General features: G+C 35.2%; 2 protein-coding genes and 2 pseudogenes across 3 annotated transcripts in view; 1 reads left to right on the forward strand and 3 right to left on the reverse strand.

The window, feature by feature from the left end:
• The window catches only part of LOC143180717 (uncharacterized), a 44,503-nt gene extending 35,100 nt beyond the window's left edge, over window positions 1-9,403 (forward strand). For both annotated transcript variants that reach the window (XM_076380652.1, XM_076380653.1), the window contains 10 exons: window positions 36-203; window positions 879-986; window positions 1,218-1,629; window positions 1,709-4,597; window positions 4,674-4,777; window positions 4,865-4,964; window positions 7,526-7,607; window positions 7,691-7,880; window positions 8,234-8,329; window positions 8,407-9,403. In XM_076380652.1, the coding sequence (XP_076236767.1) occupies window positions 36-203; window positions 879-986; window positions 1,218-1,629; window positions 1,709-4,597; window positions 4,674-4,777; window positions 4,865-4,964; window positions 7,526-7,607; window positions 7,691-7,880; window positions 8,234-8,329; window positions 8,407-8,559 (4,302 nt within the window). In that variant the 3' untranslated portion in view covers window positions 8,560-9,403. The remainder of the gene's footprint in view (window positions 1-35; window positions 204-878; window positions 987-1,217; window positions 1,630-1,708; window positions 4,598-4,673; window positions 4,778-4,864; window positions 4,965-7,525; window positions 7,608-7,690; window positions 7,881-8,233; window positions 8,330-8,406) is intronic.
• A 386-nt stretch (window positions 9,404-9,789) lies between these two features.
• On the reverse strand, window positions 9,790-10,659 carry LOC143180731 (protein lethal(2)essential for life pseudogene; annotated as a pseudogene).
• A 2,642-nt stretch (window positions 10,660-13,301) lies between these two features.
• Window positions 13,302-14,396, reverse strand: LOC143180728 (protein lethal(2)essential for life pseudogene; annotated as a pseudogene).
• Window positions 14,397-15,571: 1,175 nt separating this feature from the next.
• Window positions 15,572-16,733, reverse strand: LOC143180733 (protein lethal(2)essential for life-like). The gene has a single exon (XM_076380672.1). The coding sequence runs from the start codon at window positions 16,615-16,617 to the stop codon at window positions 16,024-16,026; it is 594 nt and encodes a 197-aa protein (XP_076236787.1). The 5' UTR covers window positions 16,618-16,733; the 3' UTR covers window positions 15,572-16,023.
• Between the last annotated feature and the right edge of the window lie 1,171 nt (window positions 16,734-17,904).

The raw sequence follows: 17,904 nt of genomic DNA on the forward strand, positions 1-17,904 counted from the left end.
AAATATTACATATGCCATTTTTATGTTTGTTACAGAACAATACTAATCAAGATGATGACAGTGAGGTATTCTTTTGGGATCCACCGTCCGCAAAAAATCGACATTCGAAAAATCAGAACCACGTGCGACAGCTACAAGAACAATTGGCACAAGCCTCCGTGAGAATACGTGATTTGGAAACTGAATTGAAATGTGTACAAAAGGTAAAACATTATTTTTCTGGCAGTTTCTAATGAACAAATCTAAACTGTTTGAATAAAGGTTTAAAGAAAATGAAAAACGATCTCATCCAATAAAAAACTAGGCGATTTATCCTAAAAAGGAAAATATTATCATCGAAATAATTTTTCGAATGAATCTAAAATATGAACAAATTCGATATGAAACTCTCTTTTCAACACTTCAGTATCCTAACAATATTATTATTCTCTTTATTAGGATATTGTAAAACTGTCCTTCTGCTCGTTATTAAACAAATAACACATCTTTCCAAGGTAGTCGAAGCCAGATTTACCGACAGTTTCACGCAATACTTTTTTACCCCGTGTGTCTAATAATCGCCTTGTCTCCTCTGTCCCACTAAACATAAAAGGGATAATTACCATCGCGATTGTTTTGAGATAATTGCGTTTAATTTTAACCGTTCACCGTCAACCGTTTCACGCATACAAACACGTGACAACACATGTCACCACACGTTATCTTCAATCGATATTGTATCACTGCCATCTTGCTCGAAATACACTTGTACACGTGTAACGTGATCAACTTGCATGGTCTACTATTTTTTTAAGATCAATCAATCATAAAAATAATAAAAATAAATATTGACAGTAAATCTAGTGAACAATAATTACTAATTTTCATATTACCCGTAGGTTAGTAATACCTCTTTGAGAGACGAGCTCACCGATAGCCATCAGAAGGCCGAATTCCTGAGAGCCAAACAGGACATGGTGAACCGTATAATCCAAATGGAAGAAAAGGTATTGCATCTTGATAAAACAGGAATTTCCGTTTTTTAAGCTCCAAGAAGCGCTTAAAATCGCGGTATTGAATACGAAAAACGAAGCAGTATTAAGTTCTTCATAATCTCAACTTTTCTTCTCCATCTGATTTTACTTCAAATAGCATTTATCTCTCATTCTCGCGACTCTAATCGCTAGACTCACACTTATGGCGAACGATTTATCAAACAGTGTTCAATATTTGATTAGAACCGAGAGGCAGAGAGGAACACGAAGCGCATACAGTCGGATGAAACGGCGTTGATCAACGATTTTCGTACGGTGCTGTCCAAACTGAATTCCCTCGAGAAGCTAGATTTAGTTCGAGACGCGTTAAAAGCGCTGGAGACGGAGAACGAAAAGCAGAGCGAGGCGAACAAGCGAGAAAAATCGGACTTCGACGAGAAGTTCAAGTGGCGTGGCACTGTAGGCAATGAGTCCGTCGCGGCGAAGCCTAACTTCGATGTTAATTCAGACCTTCACAAAAGACACGATGGCTTTATCGCGGCTTCGAGCAACAGGGAGTCGGAATTGCGTAAGAAAATCGAGGAACTTCAGGAAGAAAACAATAGACTGTTCGCTAGCGTCGAAGAGTTGGATCGGCAACATGAGGAATCGATAGGTGAGTCTAAGACTGTGTTCTCTATTCTCAAATTTTTCAATTATAACCAGAGTCATTAACCAATTCCTTAAATTCGTAGAGGAAGTGCTGTCTCTTAAAGAAGATGTCGAGAAAAAGCACCAGTGCCTTCAGAAAGCCTACGAGCAGCTGTACGTAGACTACAACCAAGCTCAGGACAAGGTCACTCAGTTGGAGAACAGACTCCTCAACTCCACTAAGTGCATTCAAACCGAGACGATTTCTAATTCCGTGCAAACTGTACGCCCCGAGGTGGTGGACGAATCCATTCAAGCAAAGATTCCTGAAGCCAACGAGCAGACGAACGAAGAAACAGTCATTGACCAGATAACCAAGAGGGTCAAAGACATTCTAAAAAATACTTTTGTAGAAATAGAGCCTGGGGAATCGATCTTCGAATCTGTAGCGAAGCAATACGTCGACGTGAAGTGGAAGAAGGACGTGCTGGAGAAGAAGGTTACAGAGCTGACGCGAGAGTTGAAAGAGACTGTGGAGATGAAGGAAAATCTTCAAGTAGAATGTGACGATATGCAGACGCACATCGACTCGCTGTTGCTAGAGATTCAGGATCTCAAATTAAATTTGCCGTCCATACCTGAGGCGAGCGAGGAACGCGTAGCGTTGCTGGAGTCTGAAACAGAGACCTTGAACGAAGAAGTGAAACGTCTCCAGACAGAGAACGCTGTGTTACGAAAAGAGAACGCGAAGTTGGGAGGGAGTGGTGTAAACGAGGTACGGTTAGAGAACTTGATGCATGCAGGAAATGCGCCTAAGAGTAGGAAACCTACTAAGTTAGAGGATATCCCTGAGGATATCGAGGAAACTGACAGCTCGATGGAGAGTCTATCTCGCAAATTGCACGCGACTTTGGATGAGAATGACGAGTTACGGAGGAAAATCGATATGTTAGAGACTGTGGAGAAAGAAACGCAGGAACAGCTCAAGGTATCCCTGGAGAAGTGCAATGGTTTGGACAAAAACGCGGAGTTCATCGAGGAGCTGAAACACGACTTGGAAAATGCACAGCGAGAATTGGAGACATCCACCTCTAACATGAAACAGTTGGAAAGCACGTTAAAGCACATGCGAGATGCAAAAGAGGAGATACAGAAGGAAAATGAAGAGTTGTCTCAGAGAAATGAACAGTTGGAGGCTGAGATTTCTAGGTGGCGTGAGATTAACTCGGAACAGGAAAATAATAATGTGTTGGAGAAACTCCAGGAGCAACTTAATAGAGTCACTCGCGAGAGGGATGATTTAGAGTATGATATCTGGAATATGAGAAAAGAGCTAGACGAAGCGCTTAGGCAAGTAGATGCGAAGGATGATCACATAGCGAAGATAAATCAAGAGAATGAAAGTTTACTAAAGGAAAAGGGCTCCTTATTAGAGCAGCTAACTGCTGTTCAGATCGAGTCTAATGATAAAATAGATTTGGTGAATACAGAAAAGTCTTTACTTGAGCAAGAACAGGCGGAGTTGAAAGAAGCTGCCGCAGCCAGGGAGAGAGAATTAAATGAAGTTAAGAACCGATTACATGAGATGGAAGAAAAGTATACAAAATTGGAGAATGAACTTTTATCTATGAGCGCGAAAGGCGAGAAGCTCCAATTAGAAAATGAAAATCTACAGAATGAAATAAAGAAGCATGATGAACTGAGGAATGAATTGGATTTCTCAAAGTCCACTATTGAAAAACTTAATTCCATACAAAATGAGTATAGTCAGTTGATGAACGAGGTAGATGTATTACGCTTGAAGGAGAAAGAATTAGTAAACTTGCAAGAACATTTCTCAAAGCTTGCGGATGAGAATATGAATTTAAGGAGTCAACATGAATCGATTCAAGCTAAGTTAGAACAACTTAAAGATGAAGTAACATCTCTGCAAACAGAGAAAAATGAATTATTAAGCCGTGTCCAGGAGAATGTCTATGATAATGAAAAACAGCATATTGCAGCTCTTTTAGAAGAGAAAAATAGAGAAAACGACGCTCTGAAAAGCAATAATAATAAATTAATGGGAGAAGTCATTGAATCCCAAAAGAAACTGCAAATGACTTTTGAGAGTAATAAAGAATCGGTTGATATGGCGAAACAAACAATAGAAGGTCTATCCCATCTTATCAGAGAGAAAGACGAGGAAATTAGTACTCTAAAAGCGACGCTCGAATCAACCAAAAGTAATACAGAATTATCGAACGACTTTGCAACTATGAAGAAAGAGCGAGATGAATTAGTAAATCTTGTTACGATTAAACATAATGAGAGTCTGCAGTATCACGGTGAAATTCAAAGGTTGACACATTTGTTGAACGAACAAGTGACTCAAATTCAAAAATTAATGGCGGAGAAGGATTTAAATTTGTCGCAGTTAACAGAAAAGGATGCTGAACTTTTATGGACCAAGAACGAATTAAATGCAGTTCAGCAACGCTTGAGAAACATCGAAGAGTCGAATATTAGCGAAACTTGCGGTATTGTTGAGCATTCCAAGCAAACAGCAGAAATTACACTTCTAAACGAAAAGTGCAATGCCTTGGAAGCAGCTCTAATCCAGGAGCAATCTAATAACAGAATGTTGCAGCATCAACTTAACGAAAGTCAAGGCAAAGAAGTGAATGCGGCAAAAGAATTGGAAAGACTGCGTACGCATTTAGTTGAAATTGAATCCAGTTATACTGAAGAGGCTTTGATCGCTGAAGAGGCGCGAAACGAATTGGAAGCAAAGTTGCAACAAGCAGAAGAGAAAATGAAAAGTAGTTCGACAGCGTATACATCTGTCAGTATTAGAGCTAATCAGCAAGTGGAAACGTTACAGCAGCAAATGGCACTGATCATTCAGCAAAGAGATGACATTCAAAACAAGTTATCCGCTGCCGAGGACAGAATTTTATCGCAAACTGCATCTCTAACAAATCTGCAAATTGTTTTAGAACAGTTTCAACGAGGTTCGTATAAAATTCAAGTAGTATTAATAAAAAATGATATGATGTTCCTTTAATTTATACATTCTATCTATTGCAGATAAAGAAAGAGAGATCATAAGAGCAACAGAAAGACTTCAAGCTAAACTAAATGACTCGTTTAAAAAACAGGAAGAACTGGCTAATGATGTTACTAATCTTAAGGTAGATTTTTAATTTATTGATAAATATATTAAATTATAAATTAAGATTATATTTATCAAATTATTCATCTGAAACTATGTTTAATAGGAGCAATTAGCTGAAGCTCAGGAATGCTTACAAGCCGCCTCCAGATTGAGCGAGCAACTTGATAAAAAAACGGAACGTATTGAACAACTAAGCCAAGAAGGTATCCATTTTTATGCTTATTACCAAAGTTTATTTTTTGCTTGCATCTTGTTCCTTTTACCTTTGGCATGATAAGCATTTTTTCATGATTGAAGTACTTCACCAATCATTATATATCAAAATCGACTTCATAGTGTCTTAATACTTCCATCAATTCAAGGGGTATTCAAATATTTGCAAGCAATTTTTATATAAATTATATGGTTAATTCTTAAAAAAATCATTTGTAAAACTATTGCTGAACGTAAGTAAATATATGTACATGCTTATTTGGTGTGGTTATAAATATACAGGATTTATGTGTTATTTTATATGTAATTTATACTAAAACTGAGTTATAAACAATGATTAACTAAAAATGTTCTAAAATATTTAACTTCTTAACCAGAATTGTGCTTAATACTTTTCAGTCATCAAAATATATTGAAATCTAAATTATTAAATAGCATTACATACTGAATGTTGTTTCACAGAGAATAATTCACTGTTTTATTATATTATAATGACCTAATTTTCTTTTTAAATGTCTTTATATTTTTCCATTTTAAAATATAGCAATTTTATATCATCAGCATTGGTGAATTATTCTCATATTACTATTTTTTATAATCATTCGAATTTTATCATAATAGTATTGTATTTAAGCTAAATTATTCATATGTATAATCACCCAAATATTGCATCATTATTGGAATGGTGATATGGAATATGCATAATACATGGACATAATATGGTAACATTTTCAAAAGGCATATTGGAGTGCTTCAAATTCCTTTTATGTGGATTAGGAAAGCACATGCATTCAAATTATGCAAAATGAATTTGATGCTATAACAGCTTATTTATAAAACAACATGCAACGTGTTGTATATTCTAATTACAATTTATGCACTGGTGAGATGGTTGAATCCCACTTTATAATTACTGGTTTGAGTGTGACCTGTAACTAATCTGCAATAGCAAACACATAAAAAATCTGGTGACGTAGTCTAATATCAGCTGGTAATTCTGGGATTTTGACAATAACCCAGGATTCTTGCTGGTATCCGGCTACGAACTGGGTCGTCGCCTTAGCACACTAAATCACATCTTCGTTAGCTCATGCATTGCCACTGGTGCTGGTACTATCTTTCCCCATTTTTCTAAATATAAATTTCTGATCTTTTACATAAACCATTGTTAAGGAATAAAGAACAGACGAGAAATTTATTTTTATACTTTTTTGTATCTATGTACATTAGTTACTTTTTTCCATTACAACATCCTTTAACTTTTTATTTATATTATTATAAATACTGCTATGTTTCACTTATACTTTTGCACTTAATGATTCGTTTGATTTTGTAATACTAGTAACTAAGTCATTCATATCCATATAACATATAAAAGTATATTTTTAGGTAATATTCTAGTTTTAATCTTTAAAATAAAATGCTAGCTAGAGTGATTTCTAAATATTAATGTACTGCAACATTAGAGTACTATGCAGTTAAATTGTACAAATTATGTGTATGATCACATGTACATTATTGTACCTATATTAATGTGATCTTATAATTTTTAAATATAAAAGAAATAAGCTGTGGGTACTCTAATAGTGCAAGTATAATAATTTTGCTATTAGGCTTGATGAACATGTATTTTACCAGCAGATAAAAACATGAAATTTAATGTGTATTAGGGACATATAACGCGCGTTGTACGGAAAAGAAATATATCAAACGTTAAAGTTTGGTAACGTTAGAGTGGGTAATCTCATGCGGTAACTGTGAGCGTGTAAATTGTAAAAGCTCATATTACCCCGTGGGGTTTCCCACCCGTTACCATTATCCTACAAGGATGAAAGCATGTAGTTTGAATTTTTCATTTTTCTTTCCATAATTTATACTTGTAATTAATTTCATACAATGTAAGAAAGATTGACTAATTACTAATTCATTCAAATTTTGTAATAGTTTACAGATCAAAATTTAATTAAGTTTTTTTCTATAAATAATATAATTTTTTGGAAATCTATATGTCAATTGGAGACAAATTACTCGAATTTGCACAGAAAAATTGTAATAAATTTATAAGCTATTATATTTTAATATAATATTTGATATCATTGTAACATACTAATTACATTATTATATTATTGTAACATACTAAAGTACTTATTACTATATTAATATAGCTTCCTTACTTCTAGTGGCATGTGTGAAAGTTAGTTTGCTAGTACGGCATGATAAATGAAGAATGCAGCATGAGCAATTAAGACATGGGTGCGAGTATTACATCAGGTACTGGTGTGATATTGAGGCAACCAGTACCTGTGTTATACTTACGCTCATGTCTTCTCAACCTTCGAATCTGCCAACTTTACAACGCTGGAATGCACATGTATAAAAATGAAACAACCAAAATACTAAACTCTCTCTTAAGCAGTTAATGATTCTATTTCAATTATATTTTCTAGCACATCATTTAATCAATAATGTCATACAAACTATTTTTTTAAGTAGTTATAAGTCTTTATTTTCTTATTACCATATTCCTCATATTTTTATTGTATATTTATAGTGGACCGATTGACAAACCTTGTGAATACTGCTGATCATAGGATAGAAGAAGCAAAACAAAGTGGAGAGGGTAAAGTTGATAAGTGAGTACATTATTAACTATCGCTTATACAACTTCATTGTGTAAAGTTAGCAGACGTGATAAAAATACGCTCATTTCTTTCAGAACTCTCATTAAAAATCTTTTCTTGGGTTACCTGTCCTCGTCAGCAGCGGATAAGTCCTCAGTACTCAGGGTATTCTCCACGATTTTGGATTTCGACGAAGCAGAGAGGGAGAAAGCTGGCTTAAACCACACGGCCGCGCAAAATAGTTGGTTTTCGCGATTAAGTGGCGGATCCGCCGTTTCTAACAAAGTAAACTACTTGTTTCTATATTACACTTTCACTTTCTAATAGTTTTAGTTTTAAATAACTTGTTTAAAACACAATTATTACTAAAAAACGTTTGGTAAGATTACGCATCGGAGTAGGGTACATTCGCGGGTACTAAACGAAATATTACGAGATATCGAATTGGTGGTGTTGCATCGTTAGCGCCAAAATTTAAAAACCATAGTTACGTATTTAAATACTGATCATTTTTTTTATAAAATTATATTGAAATAAATATCGAAAGCAATAACAACTAAAATATAGCATATATAACACTAAAAGTATTTAAAGGAAATGTCTATTTAAAAGAGAATGTAAATAATTATATTTTTCAGGAGCAAGAAGCATCTTTGTCAGCTGCATTTGTCAGATTTTTAGAAAGTGAATCAAAACCTAAACCACAGTTGCCTGCACTACCAATACAGACATCTGTAAGAATATTTATTTTTATCACTATTACTATGCAATATTATATACAATTTCATGATTTAACATTCTATTTTTGCAGCCTTTGCCAAGACCTGGCCATAGTAGACAGCATTCTACATCATCGACGCAATCTACTTTGTTGCTTTCCAATGTAAATCTTCCAACATTCCCGGACTTTGTTCCAGCTAGAAATACAGGTTCCATTTTAAAAGAAGTGCTAAAGGATAGCTGATATTAAAATTTCCTATACATTATGCTTTGTAAATTTTTAATCATTAGTGAGAAGCAATGCTTATAGAATATGTACAGTCATTTACTGAATTTCATTCAATAAGATAATGAAAAAAATTGTTTCTGATAAGAATATATCGATTTCTATGTGATAATTATTTAACTAATTGCAATATAAGTAATTCTCAAAATTAATCTTGCTATACAAAGAAACAGTTATCTGGAAAAAGTTGTATTTAATATTTTTAATTTTAATGTTATTTTGGTAATTACAATAAAACTATTTAATGCTACTCAAAGATATGTTGACAATAACTAATATAAATTAGAAACAATGTGTTGTCATGTGATAGTCTTACTGTAAAATTTTTGTCAATTGAAAAAAATAGTCTGTAATACACTTTTTTATTGAAAATAACAATGTAAAATATTTGATCTAAAACTGTACAACGAATGAAATAGTAAATAATGTATATTTTCAGTATTAGATCACTTTACCTGTATTTGGTGCTATGAATTAAACTGCATTGATCATTCTGCTTATAAAATGAAAATATCACTGATTTAACATAATTAGCTCAGAAATTTATACAAATTGAACACAGGTTGTATTTGTATGGTTTGTAACATTAAACACTTTAATAATCTAAGTTATAATTTTTAAGCAATTTTTTGGTTTACATCAAATGTATATAAAACATTGCATTAAAAATAGACAGAAAATGGGGGGCTAGCAATAAACATGTAAACATGTGAACACTGATAATACTTCTATTGTATTTTTAATGTAAATTTGAAATACATATGTATTCCCAACATACTAAACCTATATCTTAAAATAAAAATTGTTAATTTGTATACTAATTTCTATCACTAAATTTTAATTTATCTTAATTTTATTACACATGATGCAAACCATAAAAATCATATTTTTCCATTCTTCACATCAGTTTTTTACAATAGCTACAGATTAATAAAATCCCATAACAAAATTGAAAGTAGAATTTTATCTAATAAATAGAACAAAGAAACCTATCAAAATAAGAATTTAAAGTACTTTCCAAGTAATTCAATAATAGACATCCAATAATGGTCATCCCTTTTAACCACATACGTGATCTAAAATTATCTTTCATTGCTCTTGAGACTAAATTTTTTTTAATCAACCTAAAAATATATTTATTCAATGAAAAGGGAAGGAACATACAGAAAGCTGTAAGAAAACGTTAAATATTTTTTACAAATGTTTTATTTGAAAAAAAAATCCTTAAATGCTAAAGTTACAAAATTCGATTTACATGAATGAGGAAAACTCTTGACAAATATGAAATGATAACGAAAGAGGAACACAAAGTATGGTACACTTCATGAGTTAACAAGAATTTCACTTCTTCTCTTCCTTCTGCTGCTGCTCCTTCTCAGCTTCCTTCAACGCCGGTTTGCCCGTTTGCTCGATCGCGATCGATCTCTCACCCTGGATCGCTGGTTTATCTTTCCTCGGTGCGGTGATGCTGAGTACACCATCGGAAGACAGGCTCGATGTTACCTGATCAACATCGCATTGTTCAGGGATCAAGTACTTCCTCGTGAATTGTCTCGAGATCCAGCCATGCTCGTCCTGCTTCTCCTCGTGCTTGCCCTCGACAATAACGCACTTGTCGGCCACCTTTACGCTAATTTCCTCTGGCTTGAACTGCTGGACGTCCAAAATCACTTGGAACTTGTCCTTATCCGCCTTGACAGTGGAGGTACCTCCTCCCTCGGTTTTACGCAGGAGATCACCCCATGGTCTGTAATACATCAATGGGCATCCTCCCATTGGCCTTCTGTTTCGGCTAGGTACCAAGTATTGGTCGAGGATACTTGGATTCAGCAATTGCTCAGGGTGCAATCCCAGGCCGAAGTTCTGATCGAAGAGGCGGTGAGGGCGGTCCAAATCTTCCCACCAGTCGGAGAACAACAATGGTACCAGAGACATTTTTGCTGGATTAATTATACGTTACAGAACGTACACTCTTTGTAGGGCTTCTTCAAACGTATGTTGCGTTCGACGCTTAATATCACGATGCTTCACTCTTGATTGCTTTCGGCGTACTGTTGCTACGCACCGGCGCTCACGTATTTATATGTCAGAAGCTGGCGGATGTGCGCGTCCAGAACGTTCTATTTTTATGTAAATTTTCGAGAAAATTCTACCTTTTTATTCATCTCGGTAAATCTATTTTATAATGCAAAGGACTTGAAATTGCTGTTAGCCTAAGAATAGCGATAATGATTATGTACTTCGATAATAATTGAAATCATCGAGGGGGATATTTACTACGCGACTGCGAAACAGCTGGCGTAGGGATACATTCGTGCATGCATGTAGCTAGGTTACCGAAAGCCGCTACTTTGTTTACAGTGATGTCTATAATGTTGTTTTTACAATTTTCTAGTGTCAAGAAGGTACTATTCTTATTTTATATTGGTATATTTTTATTGTTGCGTTAAATATTTACGTACATACACAATTCTGTGGAGATATGAAATACTTCGTATTATTTGCCGGCATGTTATTGTGCAGGCATCGCGTCGTGATTGGCAGGTTTTCGCGAAGGCATGTAAACATAACTGATATAGATTAACATTTGTAAAAATCTTTGGATTAACAGTATAAAGCTCTTTTAAAATTGAAAAACATTTATATAGTAGTTATCTTATCTTTGATACAATTTATGTGATTAGCAACATTTAAAAGAATATTCTCGAACATTCTAGAAATGATGTGGAGTTTTTGTATTTGTAACATGTAGAATGCTGTGGTGTTGCGGCAACGTTATTTTTAAATACGATACAAAAAGCATGTCAGGATACAATAATTGGAGAGATAATTCACAGCAATTTCTGGTAAATTAACGATAACCCTATTATTGTATAACTCTTGTATAACCGTATCATTACGCGAATAAAACTGCACCATTGAAACGTAGATAATCATGGAAAATTAGTCGTCGTTAGAGATTTCTTGGTAATGGAACAAATAAATTCTACACTGTTTTACGTTGCAGACGTAAACAGTGTTAAAGAGTTATTACTATACGATGTATATTTAGTATCTTCTAATTTTATTTTGTATTAAATGATAGCATTTGAAGCTCGAAATAAATGTTCATATTAAATTCTGCACATGTTGCGCTGCGAAGAAGGCGTTGCCAGGCAGTGAAGATAAAGATAATGCTGTTTAAAGCATTTGGAGTATGTTATCATGCTCTGAACGTACATATCGCAATTAACGTGCGAATTTTAAAACAAAAAAGTCACTTGTAATGCAATCATAACTGATAATAGCACTTTCGAGTAATCGAAATTTCTAGAAAGTTCTTTGGAAACATTTTCAATTGTGTAAATGTTCGAGAAATTTCAAGATTTGTAATTTATAATTTCGTAATTGCCTTAGGGTAATATATTCATAAATTCGCGTTTCTACTTTTTACACGACATTACTAAGTACTTACATATACGTGTCTAAATTTAGTAATACGCGTGCGGCCTTACTATACATAAATATCTTTCTGAGCATTTGCATAGTAACATACGTGACCTTAACACTTATTCAACGGACGATTCACACGTCTCATCATGTTACTCCGTATATTTTATTACTCGTTTTGAGAAAGAGCGTGGAAACAATGTGCGAATGTACTCAGAATAAGTACATTTCTATCATATTTCATGGACTTAGTCTGATTATTATTTTGTATGAATAATACTAGCTTTTACTAATTTTGTGCAAACGCAAATTCAACTTCTTAATTTCTATATTTATCTATTACAAGAAAACATTGTAAAAATCAGTTAAAAACCTACATAACTGTTTACTTTTATGTTATATTATACAGTGAACTTTATCTAGTAAGTTCTAATGCATTCTATAATCGATAACAAAGTTGCAACTCAGGAATTCGCATTTATCATCCATGTTTGAATCCGAGTCTCTTAATCATGTTGGCTAAATATACACATAATTCCCTGGCCCTGAAATATGCGTTTCTCCTTTAGATTTTCAAAATAGTAGCATTATTCATTTGCCAAAATATTAATAGTTCACCAGTCCTGAACCGGTAGAAGGTAAATGTTCTTCATTTACCTTGAGCTGGCAATATTTATAAAACCTGTTCATGGTGTTACTTTTTGAAGCAGAGAATACAAACCGTGTCCATCTATGTTCCGTGTGCGATGTTCTATTTTTGCATGAAATAAAATCGATGTTTCTCGGTGCTTCTAAGCTGCTAATGTTGGCTACAAGCCCACATAGCGTACTTCGGTTTACTGTGTAGGGCATTGCACTCTAGAAACTTTTAAATATTTCTAATGACTAAATCAAATTATTTTTAGTTCGGTAAAAAGTTTATTTTCTGCGATGAACGTGTTTCCTTACTTATTGATTTTCATAAAAATAATTTTTATTAACTCAAGGACATTTTTTTACAAGCATAATTTGTCATACTTTTGTCGAGTAAAAAAATATGAAAAATATAAAAAATTTGATGCTTGGAGAAAATACAAAATCTGATAAGAAACTGTTTGAAAACAGTTTCCTTTAAATTCTCAGTTTGTATCAGCAAATCTAATAGATCATTTAAAAAAATTAAACAATTAAGAAAATAATTAGAATTAGAATTTGAATTATTATAAGAAATGACTTGGTAGGAGATCTCGAAAGGATTAGGATAGGTGAGAGGTCAAATTCAATGAACACAGTTTATTTAAATAAAAACTGGAACGATTTATTTCTTACTCTTAACGGAAATCATAATAAAAAACATATGAACAACGTTTGTACTTGTGCACGATATATGTGAATAGCCTTTGTTTTACAATGCTTGTAATGCCGTAAACTATGTTTACGATATTGCTAGTAATGATTAATGAATTTGATCATAAATGAGTAACGATGAATATATGATTTATGTTTTCATAGCGCTTTTTCTTCCGCGCTGATGTTGGGGTTGTTGCTGTTGCTGCTGTTGTTGTTGCTGCTGTTGTCCTCTCTGTTGGGGTTGTTGGTCCTTTTGCGACTCTGACGTGTCGTTAGGCGTCTCTTCCCCATTAATCAAAGCAGGTTTACCAGTGTACTGTATTTTAACAGTTCTTTCATTCGCCTCTGGCTTCAGGGGCTCTTTCCTGGGTGCACTGATAGACAGAATACCGTCAGTAGACAAATGCGATTCTACTTTCTCGATGTCACACTGAGACGGTACAATGTATTTCCTCACAAACTGTCTCGACACCCAACCATGCTCGTCTTCTTTCTCTCCATGCTTCGCTTCGACAACAACGTTTTGGTCCACCATTTTAACGTTAATATCTTCTGGCGCGAACTGAGACACGTCCAAAGTCACTTGAAACTTATTCTTATCTGGCTCCACAGTAGATGCACCCCGTCCCCTTCTGGCAGCGCCCTTCAGAAACGGATGATAGCGTCTTCGAGAGCGTCTACTCTGCGGTCGATAAAGCATCATTTCTGAGTTCAACGGTTCCCAAAAATCTTCTGGATCTATCGGTGTGCCGAAATGTTGATCCCAGAGTCGATGGGGGTAGTCCAAGGTTTCCCACCAATCGGAAAACAACATTGGTAGCAGTGACATTGTGAGATTACTGAATCAGTTTCACTATTTCCGTATCGTATTCGAAGAATTTTATCACCAGTCTCGCGTATATAATTAACCTTGTCGGTTACGCGATTACTATTTATTCTTGATCTCCGTGTTATATAATACAATACACTGTATCACTGATTTATTCGCAGCTGATTCGCTCGGCCGCACCGTTATATCGTTCACACGTGAATCAACCGTCGACAACCCCGCGTTTCTCCTTTATACGTATTCGTTGCGCATTAGGGAGAGTAGTGGGGGACCTTGTATGTACCGCGCATCCGAGAAGAGACTGGAAAACACCAGAGCTGTCCTTGAATACAGTCGCCTTTTCGTATCAGACATCAGTTCTTGTAACAGACCTGCGCAATGTAACGTAACCCACTAGCCTGTAGCTTCAATATTTTAGTGCCACTATCTACGAAAGCCGTTAGAAAATGGTAGGGGCAAGTTTGTGGACTGTTAACTTCAGGTTGTCTAGACCGCGTCTAGACATCGATCCAACCAGTTAGTCACGCTCCAAGGGGGACTATCTTTCACACGCTACCTCGAAAGATTTATCTGTTATAATATTTGCGTAGTTTTTGCATGATTTAATGTTTGTAACCATCTTAAATTTTGAATTTTTTAACCCTTTGGCGGTACAATTTTTTTCTGTCGATCTTGGTTCCTTGATTCGATTAATAATTGGGACTAGGGATTGTGTTTAAAGTAGAACTATAAAGGGTTGAGTATTTGGATGATTATATCTACTTTATTGACGCGATGGATTTGGGGAGAAATATGTAAATGAGTATCTAACTAAGAATTGAAGTCATTTAATGTGTTAAGGTTACTTCATCAGAGTATTATACCCATGGTTTCGACCTATTCTAGTATGTGAGACATACAGTATATGTGTCTGTATGTTGTACATTATTGTTTAATATTGCTACTTTTAAAGTAAGGTTATCTAAGGGTAATTAATATTGCGATGATTTCACTGTCCCCTGCGTTTTAGTGCGGAAACTGGGCGATATCTTTTGTCAAGAAACGTTTATCGAGCATGAAGAGGTACAATATCGTATAAATATCCATAAGGAAGAAATCGTAGGTGGGACTGTAGGAAGTATGGAAAGAAATTTTATTTAAAGAATAATTTCGTCAGCGTATAAAATTCGCACATTTTATTTAAACTCTTCTAAAATTATTTCACTCGGAGGACTAAAACGTTTCCGAGAATACAATGTGCTGATTTTAACGTTGGTCAGATTATCAGCAGTTATCGCGAACTCTATACGGATGTAGTCATGGCAAACTTTAGTCACGATATCGTTCATGAAGAACGTCCAAAGAATAAACCATCTAAAGGTATTTTTATAATAACACAGGTACTGCACATTTTATGATGATATTTATTAATTGTATCTCACATAGACAATTTCAATCCAATCCATTCCAAATTACATCAGTGATATTAAGTTCATAAATGAAATATTTATTGTAAAATACCTACACACAAAAATTTGAATCGTTCACTCCTGATTATAATCGAATGTTTAATACTACGTAACACACACGATTTAACATCAAAATATAATACTGATATTTAACATGGAACATCGACTAAAGGAAACAATAACGATAAATGATACCATAGGTATCGAGTGAATTGAAAACGGCGCACCTCAAAGGTGCAATTGGAATCTTAATTGCATATCATGTTGCTATACGCGTACACGTCGAAGAGTGTCGTATCACGTCTAAATACTCGTACCACAGCTACAGAGATACATATAATATAAGAAGTAAGAACGGTGATGAGAAAATGCTGGACGATGTCAGCTTTAATTTTGCTCTTCTGCCGGCTCCTCCGGTTTCTTCTCTTCGTTTTGGCCCTGGCGAATAGCTGGCTTCCCGGTCTGCTCGATGCTGATCACCCTTTCGCCCTCTGGAGCCGGCTTCTGCTTGCGTGGCACGGTGATAGAAAGAACACCGTCCGAAGAAAGCTTCGACGTGACCTCGTCGATGTCGCATTGCTCGGGAATCATGTATCTTCTAGAGAACTGTCGAGAGATCCAGCCGTGCTCGTCCTGCTTCTCCTCGTGCTTTCCCTCGACTATCACGAAACGGTCGACGACTTTGACATTGATCTCTTCCGGTGAGAATTGCTGCACGTCAAGGTCCACATGAAATTTGTCCTTGTCAGCCTTCACGGTCGACGAGCCGCCTTCTCCCTTGCGTAACAACTCGCTCCACGGTCTGTAGTACGCCATGGGACATTTCGTGGCGGGCTCACGGGGAACAAAATTGTACAGATGCAACGCCTTCGGGGTTAATGACTCGGGGCTGAGGCCGATGCCGAAATTCTGATCCAAAAGCCGGTGTGGATGATCCAGATCTTCCCACCAGTTGGAAAAAATCAGAGGCAGAAGAGACATGATTGGAGGTCTCGCTGTTTCGAGCTGGTTTGTATTAGTTTGCTTGAGAGAGCTTTGAGAGCTTGCACGGAATGCACCGGTATTCTCGACGGCGGCTGCTGTTATTGAACTGATATGCTTTCCAACATGACCGCCGCATTTAAGGGAAGGCGCTCCAATCGAAAAGCCGAACGTCTAGAAAATTCGTAGGCACGCGCAAAGCGAAATTTCTTGAAATTTCCAGAAATAGTTTAAATGGATTGCTTTATCAATACCGTGTAGTTATGACATTTGTAGGATGTAGTTGGTGAATTATTAATCTTTATATTAGGACAAATTTATGTGCGTGATGAAACAAAAATTTTGTTTGATGTTCGTTTCTATAGAAATTATTATACCGTATGTAATCAAATGGACACGGCGATCGAAGGAATACGATATCAGCTTAATTAATACAAATATTGATGTTTTGTTTGCAAACTATAGTACTCAGACTAGTGTACAGGCATTAATTGGATTTTGAATGCGACTGCGTCAATAGTAAAGTTCAAAGACCTTGCACCAACTGACCTAAAGCGCTACTATATTGAACGGTAATTATATTTGAAGACTATACTCGTTAAACAATTTAAGAATATCAGGTTTGATTTACTGGAAGTGCAGACAAATTATTAAAATTTCATGGAAAAGGTCATTATAGTCATTGATTCCCTTACTGACCCTAAAGATGTCCTTACTGGAGACTATACGATTCATGGTCGAGTTTGTGTCACTTCCCTAGCGTGATAATGCTATTGATAGTCGCAATAATCGCAATTAAACAGAAAATTTATAATGTATGTTTCATGAACGAATATATCATTGAGTTTTTTATTTGTACGTATACTATAAACTATATAGGTAAATTTTATTCAAAAAGACAACTGACTATTTCTGACGTTTCTATTTATTGATTTTTCTCCCTTCCCTTCGTGCGCTTCAACGCCATAAACCGAGAATAGTCACTGTCGTATGTTAAAATAAATTACATTAACATCAAAGAACAGTTGTAAGATAATATTTAAAAAACATGAAAACGCAGTTAATGTAGGTATATTTGTTTATACAGTATCGTAAGACATGAATGAAGTGTGTAGCAACCATCGTGGCTGGTTGCGTACTGTCACATTCTACTGGTATACGTAAGAAACCCCATAAGCATACGAAATACTTTAAATATCAAAAACATAAAAAGTCTGCTGTACCATTTTTCTGTACTTATCAAACAGTTGATTTCAACATTTGATAAACTTTTAGAAATGAAACATT

This window comes from Calliopsis andreniformis, chromosome 6 (assembly GCF_051401765.1).
Source record: "Calliopsis andreniformis isolate RMS-2024a chromosome 6, iyCalAndr_principal, whole genome shotgun sequence".
In the NCBI taxonomy this organism is placed as follows: domain Eukaryota; kingdom Metazoa; phylum Arthropoda; class Insecta; order Hymenoptera; family Andrenidae; genus Calliopsis; species Calliopsis andreniformis.

Bases quoted from the DNA above. Each gene is read 5' to 3' on its own strand.
- LOC143180733 (XM_076380672.1), bottom strand. From the start codon at position 16,617: ATGTCTCTTCTGCCTCTGATTTTTTCCAACTGGTGGGAAGATCTGGAT.